This window comes from Pseudoliparis swirei, chromosome 14 (assembly GCF_029220125.1).
Source record: "Pseudoliparis swirei isolate HS2019 ecotype Mariana Trench chromosome 14, NWPU_hadal_v1, whole genome shotgun sequence".
Taxonomy (NCBI): domain Eukaryota; kingdom Metazoa; phylum Chordata; class Actinopteri; order Perciformes; family Liparidae; genus Pseudoliparis; species Pseudoliparis swirei.
In genome coordinates, this window is record NC_079401.1 from 6,240,364 (window position 1) to 6,267,041 (window position 26,678).

The window sequence follows — 26,678 nt, forward strand, 5'->3', positions numbered from 1 at the left end:
CCCCCTCTCTTGCATCATGACTGGGGTCATGACTCAGGTTCATAAACAGTCCTAGTTGACGCGGCTCTGGGGCGAACACTACCGCCTCTTGTTGGCGAACGTGTCGTGACGGTTGTGTAAAGGTCAGAGAAAGTCCATGTCCGTGGATGAGGAGAGCTTTCTCTTTTTTCCCCCCTACCTTGTGGTTCTTGCCGTGCCGGTAGACCATCCAGTCCTCTCCGTTGGTGCTGACCTCCAGCTTGAAGGTCGTGACGTAGTAGGACTTCAGCGTCTCCTTGGAAACGGCCCCCTGCGTGGCGATTCCCGTCAAAACCTTCAGGAAGTGGAGGTCAACCTGGAAAAAGGGGGAAGCAGAGGAGACGTCATGTAAAAACTCAAACGGAGGAATAGAAGGCAGTGATAGAGCGGCCGTGTCGGCTTACGGGGCTCGGGGCTGATGTAGATAACAGAGACGGACCAGCTGCTGTCTATCTGTCACACAGACAGCAGGGGACGGACACCGACTGTGGCCTACTGCTGAGGGAGCTTAGGTAGTGCGTGTCTTTGTGTGTGTGTGTGTGTATATGCGTATCTTCGCATTGTCGTGTGCAAGGGGAGGAAGGCTGCAAGCAAAGATCAATGGCGTAGTGTTCGGATGTATTCCTGGAGAGCGCCGTCATCAATCACGGTGCATTCTCGCCTCTCCTGTGTGTGTGTGTGTGTGTGTGTCTACGTCAGCATAAAGGCGCGTTGGGGCCAGTGTGTGTCGGAGTCAGAGACGATTGAGAGCGCAGAAGCACTTCCTTATCATCAGTTCACAGTTCCTCTATTTCCTCTGAGCGGTCCTCAGTGCATCCTCTCCTCTCCTCCAGCGCCACCGAGACACTCCTGATTGGTCGGAAGTGAAAGTAACGCCGATGTTCCTCAGCGTGGGCAAACCTCACCTGTATGTACTCCTTGTTGCTGTCCTCTGAAGGCGTCCAGGCGTTGTCGCCGTTGTTGAGGCGGGCCTGCCGCGGCAACCAGCGGTTGTCGTAGAAGGTCGTCGAGGCGGCGATCTGATCGTCGCTGATCTTCCCCGACTCCATGCCGAGCGCCATGCTGCAGTGGAACGCTGGTGGGGCGACGAGGGGAAGAGGGCGGGGGGCGAGAAAGCGGAGCGTTCACTGTATGTTTGTCGTCGCGGCTTTACGGCGGAGATGGAAAAACGGAGCTTTAAACTACAATGTCTGACAGGTGCAAGACATTTTTTAGACTGACAGGGAAGATCTAAGCAGGAAATTAGAGAGCTTGAAGACAGAGATGAAAAAGGTTCATCCAGTCAGAGAAAGGGCAAAGGGAGACGGAACGCAGCCCAACAGGTGAGCACAGGTAAATTGAGGCCAAGGTAATTTATATTCTGAAAGAAAATAAGAAAATAGTCGGAGTCTGCTTCTGAGAAACGGTGCTCTCTGAGGAGAGAGCGAGCTACACCGAGAGGGGGTGAGAGAGAGAGAGAGAGAGCGCCAAGATTTAAATAGCATAAAGGTAGGAAAAGCTGAAAAGATCGAGAGGGTAAGAGGAGTGAGAGATGAAGGAGGGAAGACGAGATAAGAGACTGTTGAACGGGAGAAAATAGAGGCGGTGATGACAACAGGAAAACACACCGACGCAGAGAGCATTATGCACACACACACACACACACACACACATTCGCTAAACGTTATCTGGCACTCACAGTCGCTGACTTCTTTGTGGGTCATGTTGTAGCGGGCGGAGAAGCCGTCTTTGGCCACGGCCATGTCGGTGTGGAAGGAGAGGGACAGCAGGCCGGAGGACGACTGGATCTCCGGAGGGATCTTTGTCCCGCAGTACCGGCCAATCAGAGGAGACACTGCAGACGCACACATACACACACATGAATCAAATTGATCTAATAAAGGTGATTGTGCATTAAAAGTTCTTAAAACTCCAAGACAGGAACAGATTGTGCTTTTATTTTGAAAAGCCGGGTAGCATCTGGTTTTGGTTTTGTGATGCCACAGTGTGTCTTTTCCACTTTAAATGAGAACAGGGAATGGGAAAGACAGGTTTTCCAGTTGCCACGCTGCTTTAGTAAGTGTTGTCTAATGGGTCGCAGCACGCTTCCCCCACATTTCTCCATCCCATCATTCCTCCCTCTCTCCTGTCCATCCTTCCATCTGCCATGTGTGTCTCAGCCAGGGCCCAGCAGGGGGATTGGAATCCCTGCCTTGAAGCAAGCTGCCCAGGGATCAGCTGCATACACACACACAGACACACACACACACACTAACTCAGTAGCGAGGATTACAATAGTCTCAAGAGTAGCTTCCTCATCAGACATCAAACTCTTCACCCTTCCGTCTTGTCTCCCTCTTTCATGCCCGAGGACTCGCCTCACTGGAACTGGGTTACACATTAATTTCCTCCTAATTCTCAACTTTGAATGCCAGACATTGTTTTCAGCTGTCAAAGACCCCCAAAATTCAAGGCTATAATTGGAATTTTAAATCCCTTTTTAGCAACTGGAAATAGAATAATTAGAACAAATCCTGAGTTCTCGGCTTCGTGTTTCACAAAAAAGGAGAAGAGAAAGTCAGCCAGAGAGCGGAGGGAAGTGAAACACTCACCACTGTTAATGAGATTTTCATCAGCCCCACAGAAACTAACATCACCCCGTGGCGGTCACCATCAAAGCCCTTGAAATGTTTTTTTCCTCGATACTTCCTGATCTCGGCCGATAGGCCACTTTCGCAACGCTCCGCACCTCCTATTGGACACGAGCTGATATTCATCGTGGCCATGACTCTCACTCGCCCGGGGGGAGGAAGGAAGCGCTAGGTGATAAGGAGGGAGGCCAGGGAGGACAGCAAGTGGGTGATGAAGGGTGTTATTATGGAGAGGGAAGAGGGGCATGGGAAAGGGCTGCTCCTTAGGGGTGCCGAGGTACTTTCAGAATCCCGGTGTGAAATAATGTTTCCTCTATGTAATGTGGAGGAATGTAAAGCAAGGCTGCTGACATCAAAGCTCAGGAAATTGAAGACTGGTTTGCAAATTTCTATGTGGGAATGTGGAGGATAGTCTGTGTGGGTTCAGAGTAAGAGTGTAATGCATGTGTATGTGTGTGTGTGTGTGTGTGTAATATCCCCATGAGGATGTGTGTGTGTGTGTTTGTGTGTGCTCCCTCACCTTGCGGCAGGCCGTCCCACACGTCCAGCCAGTCGTACTTGCAGTCGCCCTCTCCCACCAGCAAGGGGTCATTCTCGAGGTCAAAGGTCAGGAACGTGAGCGTGACGTCCATGTGGGGCGGGGCGATGATCATGTAGGAGCACTCCAGATTATGGGGGTACTTATCCGGGAAGCCCGGCGACTCGATCACGCCGGAGGAGCTGGTGAAGTTGCGGAAGCAGAATTCCGACCCTGTGAGGATGAGAGGATGTTTAGAAGGGAATAAGCAATCGGTGAAATTAGGAGGAGGTGCAGGAGCGAGCAATCGATCACACTCGCATATCCCATCTGACTTGCAGAGGGTGTTCAGGAGAGTCGTTCGTCACTGACAGCATGCTGTGGCTGCAGTGCACAAACACACCGCGTTTATGATCACCGACAGAGGAGGAAATAGTGAGTAAATGCTCAAGTGGGCGTGTCTAACGCTGCTGTGGGAGAGCAGCTCTTTTACTCCGTCGTATGCCACCAATCAGCCACATATATATATATATATATATATATATGATAGCCTGAAAGAGGAGAGTAGATGAACCCCTGCGCTATTCTATAAAAACGAATAATCTCTCACACTCTTTACACACACACACACACGTTGTGTGATGGCTCTAAGTGGGCCCTTTGCGGCGGCTCCTCATTATGCATGCAGATTTATGCGCCCTGGGCCGCTCACCTTGAGCTGCGGCAGCTGTGTGGCTCAGATCATCTACCCATCAGCCACTGCTCCACGGCCCACCGGGGAGCCCGAGTCACGGCCGAGGGTTTATGCACCGGCACATCAATGAGGGAGCGCCACAAACCCCGGCTACCTCGTGGCCATTCGCTCAGCCCTCAAACGTCTCTACTCGCGGGCCGTGAACACTTTATCCTGTTTTGTTGTACGTCTTTCGGTGTCTCCATCTATTTCCACGCTTGGCCAAATATCGGTGCGTGATAATGATGCTCTAGAGACGGCAGGATTCTCATGAGGTCTTCGCAGAGCTGCATCTCAGAAATGCCTGCGGTTGTTTCCTTCCTAAACCAACTGATCGCCGCACCTCTTCTGGCTTATCATGAGCGCGCACTTTCAGGGGCTTTCCGAACTTCTCGAGGTAGAAAAAAAATCAATTACTTTGCCAAAGACGCTCACAACCGGCAACGCGTGTAACCGGCAGGAGGAAAAGAGTCGGCTCTTGAACTTTCCCATCGTCGAGTGCGTTCGAAAAGCGCACGGGGGAGGCCAGGTTGAAGAGACTTGAGGGATTTCAAAAAACGGAAAGTGGGCTTGCATCCGCCGTCGTCTCAGAGAAGTGCCAGGCTGCGTTTGATAAGCAGATACATATTCATAAAAAGCAGCGTTTAAGGAGTGCAGACACGTCAACAGCACAATCCTACCTCTGCATTCCTCCGAGGCACCGGTCCTAATTATCAGGCGGGCTTATAAAAGCCGAGGGGTCGACTGGCCCTCCCCGTCTACTCTTGGTTAACGGTAGAGAGATGACTCCAGTGAGCCCGGAGAGGGGGGGAAACAACTCGGGAGACTGTCTGTACAATATCTCCGTCGCTTTATTTTTTTCTGCTCTCAAACAGCTTCCGTTTGTCGTATTCCCCCCCCGCCCCTCTCTCTATTTAAAATGCCAATCGGCTCACATGTCTTCCTCCACTCCGCCGTGGCGTCGGTTGTACCGAGCGTGTACCTGTCTGCCGTGCGTCGGGCTGAAGATGCAGACATGAGAAAAAACGCATGAGATCTTCACACACGTGTTAAAGAACATCTGCCTTCATGATCTGAGCCCTACACACACACACACACACACACACACACAGAACTACGCATGTTGAAATATGATGGTAATTTACTGGAAGCTGCAAGCGATATCTCTTCACTACTGACTTTACCTCTCTGTGGAAAATGTCTGTGTTTTATGTGTGTGTGTAAAGTTAGAGTTGGAGCAGACATATACTGTATGTTATGAATCTATTAAAGCAAAAAGTGTATATAATGTGCTTATATTTTGTCTGCCTTGCATATCTTTCATCTCATGTTTGTCCCTCTGTAGGAGAGTCTCTGTCTGTCTGTGTGTGTGTGTGTGTGTGTGTGTGTCCGAAGGCGTGATTGATGGCATCAGAGTGAGCATGAGACCCAGTAACACACTGGCCTCGTTTCTTACTGGGTCACGGTTCAGAGTCTTCCGTACAAAAAATTTAAATCTGAGCACAGCTTGACTCCGTCGCCTGCAAACACACCGCTCCGATGAGTTTAACGCACACACGGCGGTCGCCTCGCACACTCGGCGCCACCGCGTGCCACCGCGGTGTGCGTGCGTGTGTTCATGCATTTGCGTGTGCGCCGTGGGTTTCTGCGTATGCATGAGTACCTTCTCTCTCCGTTCATTAGTTCACAGCACGTGAACACGCCAAAAACAAGTGCCCGTCACCGCCTCCCTCCGTCAACCCCTCGGCCCATGTCTCAGACACACACACACACACACACACACACACACACGCCTGCCTTAAGCTTTAAGGGTTGGTGCTTGCGTCGCACCATGAGCTGCCATTTGGCGAGAGCCGTCTGCTGCTGGTAGTGAGGGGGAGGTCATGGTGTGAGCGTGTCAGTGGGGGGGGGCGGCGAGTTGCTGGGTAGAAAACCCCTCGACTTTTACACATGAGTGCTTGATGTCATAGCAGCTCCACATGTTGTGTGAGGTCAACCCCCTTCCTTCCTCCTCCTCCTCCTCCTCCTCCTCTCATCCTTTTCTCCTTTCCTCCGTTCCCTGTCTCCTCAGCAGCGACAGTCTTTTACCTCTCGCCTTGTCGCCGCCTCGCGCATCGCTCCCCCCCCCCCCCCCCGTTCTTCAGTACGCATCAAAACCTCGCCCGCCACCCTCTACCTGCCCGTCTCTCCATCTGACATGAATCTGCTCCTCAGACACACGCAGATCTCTCCGTCTCTCGTGTAACCCTGCTGGAGAGCACTTCCAGCTTTCCATTGAAGACGTTGTCCCCCGAGTGCGTGCGGGGAGGGGCTATGCGAGCGTGAATAGCGGGGGGCGGGGGGGGGGCATGCTACACAGTGGGGATGGGATGGAAAATGCACAATCACAGCAACAACAAAAACAACACCGGGAACAAGAAGAAGACTTCTCTTATGGACCCAGAGAGACATCAGTGAGTCTAATGCAGCTTCACATCGACCTGATGCGATGTGTGTGAAATGGAACGCACACATTTCTTTAATCTGGAAAAAGCCAACGCCAAAAGATCCGTTCCAAACACTCTTCGGACTCATACATTTAACTAGTTGATGGATTTTATTTACCTGCGCTCGTTAATTACTCGAGTGTTATTTCAGCGTTCGCGATGGAATCCGGCGTTTTGGCATTCGGCCACACGGTAACAGCCGTCACCGACCCTAGGCTTGGCTTCCAATCAACGCCACGGCATCAGAAATACACACAGGGCCAATGTTGTGACTGGCGCTTGGCGGGGGGGGGGGGGGGGGGCTGCCTTAGGCTGCGCTCCCGCCGTGACCCCGCAGATGCCGTGACAGCGGTCACGGAGGAGACCCAACACCCTGGGGTGCTCTCTCCTCCCCCCTCCTCCCCCCGCGCCTTAACTCGGGATTGGCTGCGACGTTATCTGCCCCCGCCGCGCTAGTGGTGGGTTTTGGGCGCTTTCCCGGCAAGTCTTCCCCCTGTAGCCGTGGTAACAGCGTCAGCAAGTGAAAGCGTATGAGGGATGGATGGGGGCGTGGGGGAGGAGGGAAGAGGGGGGGGGGGTAGTCGGGGCTGAATAAAGGGTTAAGCACGCATGAGTAGGAGCAAAGTAGGCCACAACAATAATGGGGAGGAGGGGAGGCGTGCACAGTGTAGCTATGTCAGGATTAAGGCATACGTGTACTGTGTGTGTGTGTGTGTGTGTGTGTGGATGGTTGGGTTGGTGGATGTTGTTTTGGGGCAGACGCTCACCCCGACCCCCCTCAGGTGGTGCACTGAAGTGTGGAGGAGGCTCAGGATGGATGTCAAGTCAAAGGTTGACTCCTACTCCTCCAAGCTGAAAATAATTAGATCGCTCTGCACTGTACCCCATTACACACACACGCACAAACACAAACACACACACACACGCACACACACACACGTTGACACAAACAGATTGCTTTCCCAAATCAAAAACCCCTCGAGTTGTTACAGCCACCGCTTATGTAATAAGGTTGAATGAACAAAACAAAAACAAGCCGCAGTATTATTAGTTCATAGTACGGAAAACAGGCCAAGATATGCGGCTCTCTTACTCTCGTGCTCACACACACACACACACACACACACACACACACACACACACACACACACACACACACACACACACACACACACACACACACACACACACACACACACACACACACACACACACACACACACACACACACACACACACACACACAGTGTGCCTCCCAGACAGTGTGGTGGGGTCAGCCTGGACTCAACGCTGTACTGTCTGTTTAATATCGGAAGGAAGCTGAACACGTCCCCCAGCTGCGTGCCGAGATTTCCATCTCTGCTCGGTCGCACCCTTTAAAAACACACAAACACACATCGCCCACTGCACACTGCCCCAAAAACATGTGCGATCTAGGATTAAACCTCGCTCTTTTTACATCTTCAAATTGCATCCACTCGTAATTCAGTAAAAGTCTTCCCGCTCAGTAATTACTGGCACGCGGAAATTCCACTGAAATCCATTAACGCGGGTTAAAGTCACGGCGGTGCAATTACTTTCCACTCCGGTGGAATAAACACGGCGAGGCAGCGCCCGTCTGAAGCCGTACGCCGTGTTCAGAGGAGACCCGTGGCCCCGGCCCGCCACGGCAAGACAAACCGCTCTGATGAGAGAGCGCGCGGGCGCCGGGGACGCCGTAATTAACACATGGCCTCAATCACGCATCCTGAGTGCATTTTCACTCTCTGACTCACTCTTGTTTTGCCAGTCTATATCTCGCTTCACCCCGATATCTCACCCCCGTCACACACACACACACACACACACACACATGTGCATCTATAATTCCGCCTCCGCATCCATAAGGACGGACAGAATCTCACACAACAGGCAGAGTGGAACCACCCACACACGCAGCGAGTGACACCTACATGTGCTCGCACAGCGACGCACACTCTCTTATGCCCCATGAATTTATACCAGGATCTTGTTAAAGCCATGGCAACCGCATCCCCCCTCTATTCCTGTCAATGTGTGTGTGTGTGTGTGTGATGCAGATACAATCTACATTATTGCATCGTCGGGGTTCGAGCAGGTGGCCTTGGTAACGGAGCTCAGAAGTCACATCTGGGTTTGACACAAAACCCAAAATACTTCTCAAAGGTAGGAGGTGACACCTCAGAGCTCTCTGCGTCGGATGAAAGCGGGTTTATTTTATTCCGTGCTCCGTGAATCCCGACTCCTGTTTTCGATTGAAACCCTTGTTTATCAAATCGAGATTAATGTTGAGTCCTAAAGACGTAGATCTCATTAAATGGCGGCTCAGGTAACTCACTTCAGCCTCAAGGCCATCAGACCATTTCACCTGCTACCTCCCTCCACCTCCCACTCCCCCCTCCCCACACACACACTTAGTCACCAACACCAGCACACACACACACACACTTGCCGCCACGACCTCACCTGCAACGTGCACTTCACCTCGAGCACTTCCACGACCGAGAGAAAAATTCCATTTCGGCGCACACTCGTCCCCATCAATCTCCTCGCCGCCGCCTCTTCCCATAAACCTTTAACCGCAAGTCCAACTCCAAGTTGCCTTGAAACTTCCTCCCCCCTCCTCATCTACCCAGGAGAAACGGTTCCAACTCAAATTAAACACGCATTCCTCGCGTGCTTTCGGGCGCCTTGAAAGCACTCGTTTCCCTCCTCTCTCTTTAACTTTTTGTTTATATGCCGTCTGCCTCCGCCGAGGTAAATTATTGCAGGAGCGTCGGGGTGAATGATCACAGGTTTCGGGCCATTGACGTGGGACAAAATCATTAACTCCAGCATTAATGCGCAGCGGAGCCTCGCGCGTGGTTTGTGGAAAAGTTAAAAACGGGTGTTTCCCACAAAGGTCTCTGAATACTTCTCGACGGCGAGATTAACGACATGCGGCGAGCAGCGGACCGCGGCCCACACTGGGAACACGGAGCAGCTGATTCCATCTGGAGAATAAGTAACATGACTCCAACATGAATGAGCCGCGATCCCGATCAGACTAATGTAAAATTGAAACAAGACAACAATGAATCAAAGAGAGTCTCTGAACACTCTGTTCTCCTCTGAATGAATAAAATACACATTTCTAGCTCTGACATACGTCACGGTGGTTTCTGGACTGAACAGACAACTCCTTTGTTTTAGATGAATGCGAACAGCCATTTGATTTTATAACCAAATACTATTAAACAAGAAGTAACACATCATTAATCACATTTCATAACTATGAAATTACAAAGGCAAACTTTGATGAGCCAACCACACACACACACACAGACACACACACACACACACACACACACACACGTCTTTTTCTCAACTGGCAATCCCGTTCCAGGCGCCTCACCCGTTTTGAAGATCTCGTAGCGCAGAGAGAAGCCCGCCCCTTGGTGGGCGTAGTCCGAGACGAACCGAATCTGGAGGGACGACCCCGACGAGATGATCGGCGCCGGGGCGATGTTGCTGCAGTGCCGACCCAGAACGTCGGCATTTTCCGAAGTCCCGTCGCGGATCTCGATGAAGTCGTACCTGGCGAAACAACAAAGAGAGGGAGAGAGGGGTGATTTCCTGTGGCTGCAAACAATCTTCAGTTTGCACTGAGCTTAGCGCAGCAGGAAGGAATCAAGAGAGGTGAAGGGATAAAAGGAGAGCATGCCGGGGGGATAAACATAGATGGATAGTTATGCGGTTATGCAACCAGCTAAGTTAATAAAAAAACAGACAGGTGTTGCCGTCAGAGTTCAGCCTCAGGACAGAATACACAGTGTCCAAGAAAAGCCTTCAGGAGCACAACATTAGCACACAAGTAAATATATCTGCCACAGACGTGGCTCTCAGCGCGTCTCCAGTGCTCTGGTGCTCCTTCCCCTCAGCTGCATTCAATAAATGGAGCTCTTACAGCCCATTGTTGCAACAGCAAACCCGGATCGCTTTAACGTCGGCTCGGGGGCCCAGGATCCACCGAATCACGGAAAACAAGATGGCAGGAGGGCCGCGTTCTGCAACAGAGCACACAACCCGAAGGCGAGGACGCGGGCCAACGGACAGCTGGAGGAATTCGTTAATAAGGAGGCGTAAAAATAGATCGGAGGAGCTTATGAAAAAATAAAGAGGCGAGGGCTCGGAGAGAGGAAAGGTGAGGACAGGGGGACGGGGGGCTTTTTTCCTCTCACATGCTTGAGCTCTCAGCTCGTTATAACCTTTGACTCGCCAACTGACCCTAAACGAGAAAAGCAAATTCTTAACTGTCAGGTCCCTGCGTGTGTGTGTGTGTGTGTGTGTGAGTATAACAGAAAAAAAAGCCAGAGAGAGAGAGTCCACCTGGCTGATCCAGAATTAGCTCAAAGCGCTGTGTCATTCCTCCCACATTATCACAAGCAGGCACAGTCCCAGACAGAATATAAATAATATGACACTGCTGCCAAATGAATGATATAATCTTATTCTACAGTTAAAGTGCCCTTGCATCACTATCAGTATTTATTTAAATGGTGTTCACCATGCATGTTCTCCAGCTGCTGCTTCCTGAGAAACTGTTTACTCCTCCACTTACTTGACAAGGTTATTTATTCCTCAGACGGGTGGCGTTGTGACAACATTGGAAGTTGTGGAAAACTCTGTCCTGTTCTAAGTGAGTCACACAGTATTTTACTTGAGTAACGTTCTCCCTAAACGAGCCATCATTTCAAAAGGTAACCTTCACTTTTCTTCCTCTTATCGTCAGCACGCGTTTAGAGTGTACGTGTGTGAAACCTGCATTCTTGACTAAATCGGCATGTTATTGTATTTCAAGTCGCGCAGTGGTGAAAGATGTCCTCGTGATTCCCTGCGTGACTAACTGCATCGCCACAGGAGCCCTGCGGCTCCACAGAGGACGCCCTCCCATCACACTCAAACACACTCTCAATTAGATCACGTGAAACAAGTTGTCAGAAAGACAACAGGGCCGCTGTTGTCTCACTAATTACTGCGACGGCTCCTTTGATGCGGGAGACGCTTCGCAGACGTCTCGGGGTATTCATCCACTTTTTGGGGTTTTCGAACGGGAAAACTCTCGACTTCCTCAAACTGAAAAGCAGTCGGTAAATCTGAGAGCCAATCAGCTTGAAGCTGTGTTCATTTGTGGCATCTAAGCACTAAGACTGCCTTTGTGCGGCGTCTCGGAATAAAACGTGGATTAAGCGGAGTCACTAAACCTCTTTTTTGGGGGGGGGGGGGGGGGCTATCTCACTCTTGCAGTGTTCTGATTCCCATACAGAGCATTCCAACTAAGACTGCTGATGGAGGGATAATCCCAGTCACATTAATCTGGGTCAAAGTGGCACATGTCCAGGTGAGGATTAAGTGGGAGAAGGCTGCATTGAGCCTGTAATGCCACCACCAGTAAACTGACTTTGTGATGTGGTCTCGAGTGATGAGGGCGTTATCTATCAGACGGGAACCGTGGTTTTGAGTTGGATTGTGGGAACTGCATAATTTTTGACTAAAAGTGCGGCTCCATCTGCCTCCGCCGCGGCGAGGATCGCTGTTCCTTTTCTCCCGAGGCCCTCGACTCGACGGAAGTGCACAACACGAAATCGTTGGAGTGCTCTTTCGCCAATTCGCATTATATCTGTGCACCGGCGTGGAAGAACACGCTGTGAATTATTCAAAGACAGATGCCATTCCTTTCTCTTAAAGCCAGTCGTGTATTCGTCCCACCAGCGGTCAAAGGGACGTGACGGTTGCGGGGCGACTGAAAGTAGTGCCGGGGAGCACTTTCTCCACCGAGCTCAGAAGCCGCGGTCCGATCCTCTTCGCCGCGTCTCGGCTGTCGTCCCGCGTCACGGAGGCGATCGTGAAGGCTTTAGCGGCGAGCTCCCACGGTGAGCCTGTGAAGAGCCGCTGCCGCTCTCCCTAAGTACGCCTGCTTCGGGCTGGAACCGACACACGCTCGGGGAAAACACACACTCCGACATGTGCCGACCGGCTCCGCACACACACTCGACGTCCGTATCGCCGACGCCGAGGATGAAAGAGCCGAGCGCCTAATTAGGTTTTAATTGATTTTGGAGTGGGTCTCTATCCCTCTCTCCGTCTCCCTCCCTCTGCCTCGCTCTCTCCTGTCGTGGATTAGCGTCAGTGAGTGAGCGTTCCTCAGATGTGATTATTGACCTGCTCGCTCAGCCTCTCCCCGGGCTCTGATGAATACATGCATGAGGGCCTGACGTGTGAGAGCCCGCTGTCTGCCTCTCTCAAAACACACGTTTCGCCGCATTCCACGACACACACGCGTATAAATTATTCGTGCGCGCGCTGACCCCGGGAAGACGTGCACACGCACACACACACACACACGTGTGCGCGCTCACGCAGCCCAGATACCATTATCGCTGTTTTGATACACACCCCGCCCACTCCGTCTGACACCATCCATTCCCTGCTTTCTGTCTGTCTGCCTCTGCACGGCCGGCCCTGTGTTTAAGGAGCCATTACGGGGCACCGGTCCCCCCCCATTTTGCCCATAGGGAATAGCTGGTGCAGAGGGAGAGGGTTTGAGGAAACTAAAACCCCTTAAGGGCCAGTAATCCTGCACCAGTCCAGACATGTCTTCTCTCCCTCTGCTCTCATATATCACTCCGCCCCTTCCGACAAAACAACTAATTGCGTTTCGCACCTTTGCTGTTTGTCGGGGACGAGGGACGTCCCCCGCAGGCATCGGCACCTCACCGCGGAGTATGTACACATCTGCAGTATACACTGTAAGTATGTGTATTCACACTCTTTCTGCTGTGAGCGCTGGTTCATAACTCTTGCTCTTGGGAAATCTGCACACACAAAAGCAGGTCTGTCTGCAAAATAAACTAGCTTGTGTTTAATGTTGTTGCATCAAACGACACAAAGGATTGACACGTACTTCGCTGTGGGCGCGTCATGGACGTCTGGATTTATTTTGTTTGTGCCCATAAAAGAGCAACAGCTGCTCGGGAACATCAGCAAACCAAACTTGGCTGTGCTCACACACTTGAGGCCTGTTCCTCTGTGCTTCATGTGTGTGTGTGTGTGTGTGTGTGTGTTCCCCCCCCTCCCAGTGAGTGTTTTCCACTCTCGGAGCACAAGATCCCGATCCGGTAAACAATGAAGAAACGTCTGTCGCTTCTTTTGGTGATGGATACAGAAGCAGAAAGTAAGGCGCAGGGTGAACAGTAGACACACACACACACACACAGTACCACCCACTCTTCCCACCCTCAATCGGGACTCTAATAAACCATAAGTGCCTCTGAAATATTAATTAGATGCTGCGAGCGAAATCCCTGCAGATCGACAGGGCCTGCCATCTTCAATCTCGCCCCCAAAACAAATGGCACTCCTCTCTTCCTCATCTCCTCACCCCCCCACCCCAGCCCCCCCTCCTGTCCATCACAGAGCCATACTTACACAAGGATGAGGCCAAACCGCTGACCGCAGGCAGCCTGGGCTCGGCCCCGGACCTTCGAGAGCAGCATCGATCCGAAACATCAGATTATAACTGCCGTCTGAGCCGAAGCCGTGACCCCGCTGCTGGATGCATTTTAAATCCTTTTTTGAGATTTGCTGCAATTCATCCGGACCGAATTCAGACACCGCCGGTACCACTTGGCGGACGTTTTTCTCAAACGCGTGTAATTAAAGAAAGCATTAGAAATGACTGTAAACATTTAATCACCCATCTTACTTATTAAATGCGCCAACAACTGCAACAGTCACGACCGCCGGACACCGGTGACCATCGTCTTGTCCTAAACGCCGGTATTGACGGATCAGAGCCTGAACAACTCCCTTCAGTCGTGACCTCTGGCAACTCATCCGCCTCTCCTCTCCTCCTCGACCATCACCCTCCCGGTCGTCGTCGTCGTCATCCCCGCCTCTCTCTCTCTCCCCCCCGGCCAATCGGTGATCATTTATCGATTTCCCATTACAAGCGGAATACAGACATTGATCCCACACCTCTCTGCGCCCCCTCTGGGTATTAGTAATAGGGTGATATCATGCACACAGCAGAGTTGTTGCTCCGTCTCACTGTGAACAGGCATGTCCCGCTCCAAAGGGAGTTACGGCTGTGTGTGTAAAGTTATAAAGTTAAATCATCAAATCTTCCCTCCTCGGGCTGCAGTCAATAACAAATAACCAAATAAATAAGTGAGAAGATAAAAACCACAACGTCGGAAGAAATGCATCCTCCGTAATGACTACAGGTTTATGGCGCGTGTATATATATATTTATATATATGGGATTCTGTTTGCAGGTTTAATTCAAGCGTGTAAAAAAACTAAACACCTCCTCCTCCTCCTCCTCCTCAGGCGAGAGGAGAGGGAGAACGGAGGAACAAAAGGGAGGAAAGAGATAGATCAAGAACGGGAGGAAGATGAAGCCAAAGAGAGGGAGGCGGAATCGTTCAGCTGGCGTATCACTAGGTAGCATCCTGGGGCTCGGCGATGGCAGATTGCATTAGAGATATGGGCCTGATATTTCATCTAGCCTTTATTACATTTAGTTCACATCAATCGGCTGGCAACCTGGAGGTAAGAGCTATTTGGCACGCGGCCGGGCTCCCCCTGAAATGAAATCCTGAATTAAAGTGCCACCTCAGACACGGAGCGCCTGCGTGAGGCTGGGATTTGATTGCTGCAGTAGCCGCGGTTTGGCTCTACCTTTGCGTCGTCAGAGTACTGACCGTTTGAACCCGCTGAGGGGAAATCACCAGCTGGCCAGGAAAATTAGCCAGAGTCCAGACCCCTCGCCGGTGCTGACCGAGCACTTTCCTCAGTTTCATACGGGCTCAAAGTGCCCAAGGGGGGGTATGATGGCTCATGAGCACTCTTACGCCGACAGGTTGCGTGCATAAGTGCGTACGTGAGTGTGTTTTTCGAAGCGTCTCCACTGGAAACGCGCGTCCATTTACCATATTTATGACCGCGTTATCGTAAATACCGCGGCGCTCTGCGGCCTCCAGGTAGCGCACGGCTCCGTAATCCCGTAATCCCGCGGCTCCCCTCGCCCCCCCTAACCTCGCCGAGGACCGTGAAAACGAGCAGAAATCGACTCTCTGCTCCCTCACACTGCCGTGCCTAATCATACAGGCAACAACAACAACAAAAAGGAAGCTGCTTGCAGAAAGCGCTCCAGGGCCTCGGATCAATCCGGCTAAAAAGCATCGCACGCGGCGGAGAGAGCGAGGATATCGAGCCGTACTTTGGCTTTTTCCACTTATTTCCGCTGCGTATTTGCGTGTCCTAAAGGGAAATGCATCCTCCTTGAACACAGAAGGGCAAACACATTAGTGCCAGAGGTTATGCATAAATACATGTTGCCGTGATCCTCCTTTAAAGTGGGGTTTATCACAAGGAGGCCGGACACATGGATGGAGGGAAGAGGGAAGCGGAGTCTTACAAACTCATGCTCACTTCCACGGTTGCACAGTTACTCACTCGGAGACGCCTTTTCCCCCCCACCCACGCCGCTCACACACACATACATGCTCACACACACACAGGATGAAGGGAGATTGAGTGGGAGTGTGTGTTAGAGGGCAGGCCGAGGCCTCAGTCCCTCCAGGCGAGTGTAAAAGAGAAGGAAAAAAATCATCCCAATAAAAAAACCTTCTGTGGAGAGGAGACGCGAAGGAGGCAATTTCAGTTTTCTTTCCTCCTCCCTCGGCCTCCTCCTGGCCTGCACGCCTCGGGGCTGCGAGGCACCGCTCCACACGCTGCTCATCAACAGCTGAGCCGCTCGCCTCTCCGCCGCCGCGGAAGGGAAGTCCGGCGTGCCGCTGTGTTGACGCCGGCGTCAAAGCGGCATTGCCGAAGGAACATACTGCCGGGGAGATAATTACGAGACATTTTTTTCCTTCCTTTTTTTCCCCGACAAAAGGCGACAGAGGCACAAAGCCGGAGACATCAAAGTAACGTTCGGCAGCCTCGCTGCTCCGGGAACGCGATAGACAATCACTACCGAACCCTTTTCTCGCCCGAGCTGCTATTCATGTCACCGTGGAAGTGGAAGTTACTTTCTTTTTGTATCCCGGCCAGACAAATTGCTTTGTCAGAGGACAATGCCGAAAAAGAAAACCACCCATGAAGGATTATTGAATCTTCAATTTGCAGAGAGAAGGGAGGGCCGGAGGAGCGAACGGACGGAACTGCAGCGACTAAACGGATACATCTCGTCTGTGCTCACTTTAAAAAAAGACAATGGGGAAGTCTCAAAGGGGGGGAATTGTGTAACATTCTCCATGACTCTGTTGTATGAAAGCGGATTAAAGAGCGAAGACTTCCTCCTCCTTCCTCTGAGGTCCGGAACAATAGAAGGCCATGTGATTTGGATTATTCATCTCTCTGAGAAAGGAAACTGACCAACGCAGTCGCACACAGCTGGGCTTCATTCTCCCTCCCCTGTTTATTCTCTTTCTGCCCCCCACCCCACACACACACACACACACACACACTTCATCCACGTCATCTGCCCCCAAACACAGACAACCCAGATAGAAAAGAATAGTTGTTAAAAAAATTAATTCTCAAAATGTGTCTGAACTTTTTGATGAGATCATCCTTTCCGCATGAGAAGAAAACCGTTTTGAAAAAAAAACCGCATGACATCATCGGTGAGACATTTGAAATCGTTATTTCCGTGCGAATGAGATGTTGAGAAAACGATGATGAGGAACAGGTTCTGCTCTCTGGAGGCGACGTGCAGCTGACGTGCCCTTGAGCAAGGCATTTAGGCCAGTAGAAGGGACGATAACAAACGTCTACGGTTGCTCTGATGTGTGCGAGGGTGTGAGTGTGTAAAGAGCTCGTGTGCTCGCCATAAATAACAATTTCACAAAAAGGAAACCCACTTAATGGTCTGCGTTTTTGCAGAAAGCCGACAATTAACATTTCTTTTGCGAACCGACCTGTTGTGGTCAAAATGTGGAAAAATGTTTCAACGGCTTGGCATCCGGCCAAACCGCCGGCAGTGAATAATAATAGTGTCATGTCACCAAAAAAGGAACTTTGCTTTAACAGGAAATTGCTTATTTGAGATGCAAATGCCTTTGCAGCATACTAATGAAAATGTCAAAACAAACCCTCATTTAGCCGTAATAATATTACCACATGAAAGGCTTCTTGGGTTCAGACATGACTCCATCTTTACCCCCCCGCCCCCCATCGTCTTACTTGCAGTCCAGCCTCTCTATCTCAAAGTGCGGGTTGAAGTTGAGGACGATGCGCTGCGACGGTTCCGGCGCCGTGATGATCCAGTGGCAGATCTGGTGAGGCGGGTACTCCAGTGGGTAACCGGGGGAGGTGATGTAACCGGCCTCACTGGCATCGAAGACGCCGCCGCACTCCGGCACTGTGAGGGGGGACGGAAAAGGGGCGGGGCACAGTTAAGAGATTGTTGAATTCAGTGCATTGAGTACGATTCTACGCTTAAAAGACACACATTTCTACATCTGTCATTTACCCGTCACGCCATTTAAATCCCCCCCAGTAAACGGCGGTGACTCAGAGGACGGTCCTCCGTTTATCTCGTTTCTCTCTGTGTGAAGATGTGATGAGCAACAAATGAGCGGCGAAACAAAGAAAGCAATTTAGTTCCGCCGGTTTGGAGGAAATTGGAAAAAAAACGTCTCCATTGTGGCTTCTCAATGCCAGTGGGACCACATGGGTAAGCTATTAAAACAATAACAGATCATCAATGTTGCATTTGTTGTGTACGCGCACACACACACACACACACACACACACACAGACAGAGCCTCCCCCCCCTCTTCCACACCCAGGCTCTTATCTCTCTCTCGTTCCCCGTCGGGAGCGTTCACCAAGTGTAATTGTTGCTCCGGCAAGCCAATCTGCAAACATTAGGACACATTCCCTGATCCTATCACGTTCTCCCAGGAACAATAGCCTGCCAATGGCGTCGCTCGGCAGGCTCCGACAGGAAGTGACACGCAGACGGCCTGTCTGGCGGGGTTCTGGGGGGCCACCCCGACTCTGTAATGAGAAGCTCGCGCGGGCAACAAAGGCCCTATTCTCTGCCCGGGCGGCTCTCGCCCCTTCACGTTATCTCCCACAAACACGCGAAACACATCGACTCACATGCACATTCATTAATAAAAAAAACATGTATTTTGTGCACAATTATTCTTTTATTACTCTTGCAATTGCGATGGATTTGCAGGCGTTATTATTCTCTACGGAGGCATAGGAGCAACGTGCTGTCCATGACAACAGCAGTGGGGGGAGTAGCTCTACCGCTGTATATGCGTGCGGTTGCTGATGCGCCAGGGGATCTCGAAATGTAATGAACTTTGTGATAATGAACTGAAAGAGACAAACGTTGTCTTCATATCGTAGGCGGTGAATAAGGAAAACAACATATTGAGGAAGGGAAGCGGCGATATCAAAGCCGATGGTTTACTGCCATTAACCATCCACCGGCAAATGGTGGGCTTAACCACTCAGCCACTGAGATGCATCTATTCTTGACAGAAATGGGTTGATATTCCTACCTGTTTCTTTCAAATGTCTGTGGAAGCATCAATAAAGGAAGTGTGTGTGTTGGGGGAGAAGAAAGAAAGAAGAAAAGAAACAGCACCGAAGGCTTGAAGTGTAATAGACCCTTCAAGTGTTGACATTTCCACCGCCCATTGTGCTTAAAAGGCACACTTAAGATTCTCTGACATTTGATGGCTTCCTCACTTTGTTGCCGGAGAGGAGCGATGCCCACACTCACACACACACACACACACACACACACGGCGCACGCACAGCTGCCGGTGATTTCATGAGAGTGCACGACTCCCGACGCCCACGAGCGTGCACGTAGATACACGCAAGCTCGGCTATACGTGTGCACATGCGAAGTCACGTATGGGGGATGCACAAACCCACGCCTTTTGATGTATATATATATATAACATATACACACACGCACAGCCGTAGCTCCATGTTCAAACGTTCACCCACGCACACACACATCTGAATACATGAAGAGGGCCTGTCAATCACAGGGGCCGAGAGAGGTGGGGAAAGCAGCTCACTGAAAGATTTCAAAATGATAGAAGGGATGGCAAATAATGACACACACACACACACACACACTGGTGTGCAGGAGGCTATCGGCACGCAGAGCCGTGGCAGATTAAGCCGTTTGGGGGGGGGGGGGGGGATCCTGCAGCCTCAACACTTTTTTCCCCCTGAGCTGCCCATTCAATGGCCTCCGGGAAGGATGAAGAGGGGGTGGAAGTGAGAGAAGCGGGGGGGAGGGAGGGAGAGATGAAAGGGAGAGAGGGAGAGGAGGATTGAACGAAGAGGAGAGAGACAGCGAGGCGATGGATAAAAGATGGATTGAGAAAGAAGGGGAAAGATTGATCGGACGGGCGCGAGGGTGAAGGCGGTGGGTGGGGTTGAAGTACGACGGGCGGGTGCGAGGACCTAGGTGGGAAGAGAGAGGGGGAGAGAGGGGGGGGGGTGACAGGTGGAGAGAGAGGGAGGGTGGCCACAAAAGGTGTTGAGGAAGGCAAAATACAGAGGGTGAGGAAGAGAGAGAAGGATGCAGTGAGTGAGAAAAGAGATGAAGCAAAGGGACTGTGTGTGTGTGTGTGTGTGTGTGTGTGTGTGTGTGTGTGTGTGTGTGTGTGTGTGTGCAGAGAGCCTGACGAGCCTCATTAAGACATGCCTACTATCCAGCAGCTCCCTGTAGACACTGACCCCACTGGGAAACCTCTGTCAGTCAGCTCTCACATATACACACACACACACACACTAGCACTGGCAGCGTGTGTGTGTGTGTGTGTGTGTGTGTGTGTGTGTGTGTGTGTGTGTGTGTGAGAGCAGCAGCACTATATGTGTTCTAAATGAATGAGAAGATTTGTTTATCGTGTTTATTTTTTCTTAATTGCTTGGATATGGATATGTAAACGACATGTGTGTGTGTGTGTGTGTGTGTGTGAGTGAGTGTGTGTTCCACTGCTAAGCAGAATGTCTCGGTGAGAACAGAACTTGTGGTGTTGGATGAGTAACACAGAGGAAGCACTCAGGAGCTGCCAGCAAGCTTCATGAATTACACTGTCTCTTCTACTAGAGGAGCCAATCTGTCTGCACACACACACACACACACACACACACAAACCCCACATATGTTTCTACCATGCGGGACGAAACTTCTATTAGGCTACATGTGAACAATGTCACCACTATGTGTGTACACACTGTATGTAAGGGCGAGCGTGTTTTTCCAGTATTATTCCGGATGAAACTGAAATGCGGTAGAAATATTATATTTATGTGTGTGCGTGTGTGTGTGTGTGTGTGTTTGTCAATTGTTTGCAGATTCTGTCAAAGAAATTAATGTTAAGTGAGATTTGTGCGCACACATTTTCTAGTCTCTCCAGATCAAGTCAAACCCAGGAGATGTCTCTTTGTATGAGCGGCGAGTGTCTTTATCTTCATTATCTGGGGAAATGTGCATATGTCTGCATGTCTTAGCTCGCGCTCTGTGCGTGTGTGTGTGTGTGTGTGTGTGTGTGTGCACGCCCCACGCTCTCATTTCTATTAGCCGCCTTATCGGGAGAAGTATGGCGTCACGCTTTGGGATAAGCTGCGAGTGTGAGGAGAGGCGCTGATAAATCCTTCCATCATTCCTCCTGTGTGTCCCCCCCACCCCACCCCCACAACCCCACCCACCCACCTTAATTAAAAAGTGCTATTGCCCAGAGTGAGGGAATGAGAGGGGAGAGTGGGCCGCACTCATCCATTCAGTCAAGAGTAAGGGTTGTCTCTCTCTGGCTGCTTTTAATCTCACCCGTTCCACACTGGACCCCCGGAAGAGGAAGAGGATGAGGAAGATGGGGAGGAAGGACGAGGAAGGGCGAGGGAGAGCGATTGAGAGGAGAGGCAGAAAAAATCCTCTGATATATATATACGATTAAATATCACCAAAATGCCCTCTTTTATTTGTATTGACATACTCGTGGCTTTTGTTGTGTGTGTGTGTGTGTGTGTGTGCGTGGGGGGGGGGCACACCTGAGAATATACTACAGTGGACATTTTGTCCTTGCTTGAAAGTGTCCAAGTTTACCCTGTCACTCATAAAATGTCCAATACAAAAAGAAACGTACACAAAAACGGACCAAACAACAACGTTCACAGACAAAAGAGTTCCAACGTTAAATGTGTCTTTTAAGAACTATCACAAGTGAGATGAAAGGCAGATAAATATCCCCAAATTGTCTTTTCCTCCCTCTGTGTCTCCTTTACTTTCTCCTCCTCCTCCCCCTCCTCTCTAACAGGATAAGTGCCTCCGTGCTAATCAGCTAAATGCACAGCGCTGGCCACGGTGATCAATGGTTCGATGGATCAATGGAGAGTAAACAGATGGTTGCTGGGGCCTGCAGGGGGAGGGGGAGGGGGGGGGGCTACCTGACTGACGGTGACGACAGTATCATGTCTCTCTTCTCCCTCCGCCGTGTGCTCCTTTTGTCTCGAACCTGCACAGCCGAGGCACTTTGCACAAAAGATAGAGTGGAAACGGCTGAGAGCCCACCATCAGCGGGGGGGGGGGGGGATCTGCTGCAAGAGTACTCTTGGTAAATTGTTGCCCCCCACCACCACCTCCATCCCACCTTACAGGATGTCGACTTTCAGTGGAACCGACTGCTTAGAAAAAAACCTTTCTGCGAGAGAATTGCAGTTCTTATGGCGCAGCTTCTTTTTAATTCACCCCCCCCCCCTACCCCATTGCCCTTTTCCTCTTTAACCCCGCTCGTGAATTACAGAACATTTTAAACGTGTTGCCTCTTGACAATGCTAACCCCCTCCAGCTCCCATCTAAACCTGTCCCTGGGCGCCCGTTAAGACCCCCCACCCCTCACCCTCCCTGTGTGGCTAATGTGCCGTCGTGAAAGACCCGGCTCTGTTTTATTTATGGGGGTCTTGTTTTCTAATTTCACCTCCAAGTGCGGCGGGGCCTACCTGCCCGGTATTGAACGGGGCCGCTCGGTTTGTCTTTGGCTATGAATGCTAATGGGTGACCTTGTTTTCACAGCTGACACCTCCCGAGACCGAGGCCGATTAAAACTCAGGGAAATGCAAAGAATTAAAGGGGGGGGGGGGAGAGAGAGAGAAAAGGGCGATGGCATAAAACAAATAGAGAACCGTTTAAAAAAGACCAACAAAGAAGATCCAAACGTCAGAGTCAGGACTTAACATTTGACATTTGGAAAAATAAACGATTTAAAAAGAATAGAAAGCCAACTCTGGAGGAAGTCAAAAGGTGGGCGAGGATGCACAGCGCCCCGCTCAATAAACATGCAAATGAGATGCCTAATGGCCTGAATAGTAATGCTCGTGGTCTGGAATAATTGATGCACATGTCACCGAGTCAAACTCTTGTGGTTACAGTACAAGTGGATTGGAAGTCCTTTCCGGATGGAGGATCTCAGCCATGGGGACCTTCCCCGTTCCACATGAGGACGCCGCCACGCAGGGGAACAGCTGGAAGTGCATCTCTCATGGGTCGTCGACCTTTCAGACCACCGAGGTTTACCCCTCGGGCGTGCATCATTTTGTTCCACAACATTGTCTTTTTTTTAATATATATATATTTAAAAAACAGAAAAGAGAAACCCTTTTTTATTTTCGCTACTGGAAATGAACCAATCTGCTCCGACCAGATGGAGCCGATCACCAGGAGCAGGAACCTTTAATGTCACGCCAGCGCGCTTCGATTCCGTTCTGGAACAGTCCGCTCTCCTAAATGGTCGACACACTGCACTTCTAACCGCATTGTCACACCAGACGGGTGTCACTGCACGGACCCGTGTGTTCCCTCTAAATCCCGTGCCCTTTTAACTGCGTGACCCCATGTGTGCTTTGATGTCGCCCTTTTCCCTCTTGATGCACAATCCACCTCCCCCTAAGTCCTCCTCCTCCTCCTCGCTCCCTTCTGTTTCTTCACATTAAGACCCGGTGGATTCTCTGCGCCTTAGCTTTACTTCCATTCTTTTCTGCAGTCAGTCACTGTCTCTCTCTCTCGGCCTCGGCTGCACCCTCCTCCTCCTCCTCCTCCTCTCTGAACCTCCCCGTTCTGTCTCCGTTCTGTTCCCCTTCAGTCTCTCTTTCCTCTGGCATCTGTGTGTAATGTGGCTCTTGAGGGGAGCATAGAGGCAGGGGCATGTGGTGCAGTGTCTTGGCAGGGGAAGGAGAGAGAGAGAGAGAGAGAGAGAGAGAGAGGGGTGGGAGAGAGATAGCTTCTCGCTTGCCTCATGGTGGCTGCCAAGAGGCCCACATCTGTCTCTGATCAAGGGGTACAGAGGCAGCCATGAAACACAAACACGCAGAGACATCGAGAGAGATGGCTGAGCCGACTGTCCTGTTTACAACAAGTAGCCTAAACAAGAGGGAGCGCCCACGTGACGTGAACAGAGCGGGTGGTGTTGCAACGACTCGGCGGTCCACGCGGGATCAGGAGCTGTGCGTCACGCCCCCCCCCCCCCCCTCCAGCCTCCTCTCCCCCTGGTGGAGAGGAACACTCCGGCCACATGTAGACGGATGCCACACGTCTTACACACTCAGTGTGTCATATCAATTGATTACTCTGTTATAAACGAGAGAATAAGCAGGATGGAGTGTAATCCACCCCACCCCCCCCCCACACACACACACACACACACACATTCAGAAACATTGTGTTTACTCTCTATTGTGCGCAAAAAAAACTTCAAAAACGCGCATCCACTTTAGAGAAATATCAACTGTGAGAGCCCCCCCGTATAAAATCAACAAAAGTGCGAGGAGTTTAGCGCGTGAGCTAAAGGCCATGTGTCATCCCACGGTTGGCGGCACTACTCTGCATGGTGGCCCCCAACAGACAACCATTCCCCACCATCCTCCCGCACATGCATGGTCGAAATAATTGAAGCACAAATAAATTATTGCGATTCTGTGATCGTCTCACCAGGTGGACATGTGCTGCCTGGTGTTAAATCCACATTTAATGAGGCTTCTAAACACATTTGGCGCTGTTTCCGACTTGAGCTTCGCGCTCTCTCTCTCTGCGCCGTGTCCGTGCGTCACGGGTAGAATTATCTCTGTTGAAGTGCCTTAAAGCAAGGCTCTGAATTCCGACCAGTTGCAAGGCTGCTATTCTGCGGCTCATCCCGCTCTATAATCTCCCTGCTTATTGTTAGAAGATTGCTGAGAGCGCACAGAGAAGGAGGAGGAGGCGACGGTGCGCCGCCGCCTTCATGGAGCTGCCGGAGCTCAGCCCTCAGCACCGCAACCCCGAGGAGCACGAGCAGATAATGAAGGAGGGCAGACGTGTGGTGGCTGAGGAAGATAATGCGTATAATGGTGGTGATTACGGTCTTATTATGGGAATCCGACGATGACACTGTTGCTTTTACGCACGGTTTCTTGGTCCACCATGAGCATTCATAAAATAGCAGGTGATAGTGCAGCGTGCTCCTAAAACGTGTTCTCATCCGGATGTGAGGACGCTTTTTAATCAAGCACAGGTTTGTTTGTTTGTTTCCCTTGATGAATAATTAAATCACATAAAAACAAGGGAGTAAACAATGTGATGTATGCATATAATCAGCTCCTGCTCAGTCCAGTGAGCAGCTCCCAGTCGAGCTGGGACATATAACTGTTTCCTTCCTCTAAATATTTTATGTTCTTTAGTTTTAAACCTGTAGCAAGCAGCTGGCACTGTAATGGTCTTTAATTTAAAAAAAGTAATCATGGTTGTTCACAGACACTATATATATATATATATATATATATATATATATATATATGTACACACATATATGTCTATGTGCATGTGTATGTATATATATATATATATACACAGGCATATATATATATATTTATATATACACGCATATATATTATATGTATGTATAATTATATATATATATATGTGTGTGTGTGTGTGTACATAGACATATATGTGTACACACACACGCATGACCATTTCTCAACGTCTCCCATATTTAGAGAAAATAAATATATAAGAAACCAAGACAACATTGGGATGTCTTTACATTGCAGGCTATTATTTAAATAATGTGAAACACATGACAGGGATCTCCTGACAAATACATGGCTCAACTAATAGTGGAACCAGATGAAACCAAATTTACGCTACAACAGTATTTATGTTCCATTTGGCGTGTTTTGGTGGAGACGGACCGACCACGCGTGCGTCAAGAATCAAAGAAGTAACTCAAACTCACCATCTTCGCCTCTGACTCCCAACGCCAGGTGACACATTGTCATTAAAAATCCAATCAGCGGCGACTCAAAATCCATCGTGGCTGACGTTGAAACTCGCGGCGAGCTTTAAACTTTATAATGTTTCCACCTCGGAGGATATATACGCTGCTGTTCCTCCTCCTCCAAACAAAAAAATCCACACCCGTTGGACCCAAACACCGCTGGCAGCGAGACTTCAGGAATAATCCCGTTTATCAAACCGTTCGTGGAGGAGACTGTGTGCCAGCTACATGTCATGGGTGGAACTATATGTGCCTTTTAAGTCTGTCCATTCAGCGGAGCGATGGCACTCAAGCTCATCCAAAATGTAGTGAACAAACAAACTCCTTGATCAACACGCCGTGCGCTCCGCAGCCGGGAGGCTTCGGGCGGTCTGCGCGCTCCGGAGACAGCGGCTCCAGGGTGCGTCAAGCTCCGGCTGAGAGACGCTCATTCCCCCCCCCCTGGATTTTGCGCACACGAGGGTCGGTAGTAGCGCGTCCACAGTCTCAGCTCTCAAAGAAGCGCGAGTCCGAGTGTCAGTGAGGCTGCCTTTTTGTTATGCTCACAGAATAATAAATTAGAAAAAAAGGTGTTGCGCTCTTGCTCTCCAAAAAAAAAAGAAGAAGAGAGACCGTGCCACCTCCTGCTGCACCGCTCCTCTCTGTTGCCTGCCTTTCGCTCTCTGGTAGCGGCTCCGTTCAGGCTGACACCCGACCAGCGTGTGGACGCGTCTGGGGGGCGTGTCTACTGAGCGTGTGTGTTGGAGTGATCGCGCTTTTGAGCTGAGCAGCTATCGCGTTACAGTCACCGCGCCTCGGCTCCGCCCCCCTCCCGTAGGTCGCTGATCACAGGGAGAGAGAAAGAGAGAGAGAAAGGGGGAGGAAGAGATTGAGAGAGGGGTGGTGGTGCGCACGTGCACGCGCCCCCCACCACCCCTCTCTCTTTCAGAAGATCCC

General features: G+C 50.7%; 1 protein-coding gene across 3 annotated transcripts in view; it reads right to left on the bottom strand.

Annotated features, from left to right (window-relative positions):
• Positions 1–26,377, bottom strand: part of nrp2a (neuropilin 2a) — a 52,153-nt gene extending 25,776 nt beyond the window's left edge. For 2 of the 3 annotated variants that reach the window (XM_056431008.1, XM_056431007.1), the window contains exons 1-7: positions 25,701–26,376; positions 17,635–17,812; positions 9,797–9,978; positions 3,169–3,399; positions 1,697–1,852; positions 924–1,093; positions 179–334 (exon numbers count right to left, since the gene is read on the bottom strand). In XM_056431008.1, the coding sequence (XP_056286983.1) occupies positions 179–334; positions 924–1,093; positions 1,697–1,852; positions 3,169–3,399; positions 9,797–9,978; positions 17,635–17,812; positions 25,701–25,776 (1,149 nt within the window). In that variant the 5' untranslated portion in view covers positions 25,777–26,376. Of the gene's footprint in view, positions 1–178; positions 335–923; positions 1,094–1,696; positions 1,853–3,168; positions 3,400–9,796; positions 9,979–17,634; positions 17,813–25,700 lie in introns of all 3 variants that reach the window. The other variant, XM_056431009.1, reaches the window with a different exon arrangement.
• Between the last annotated feature and the right edge of the window lie 301 nt (positions 26,378–26,678).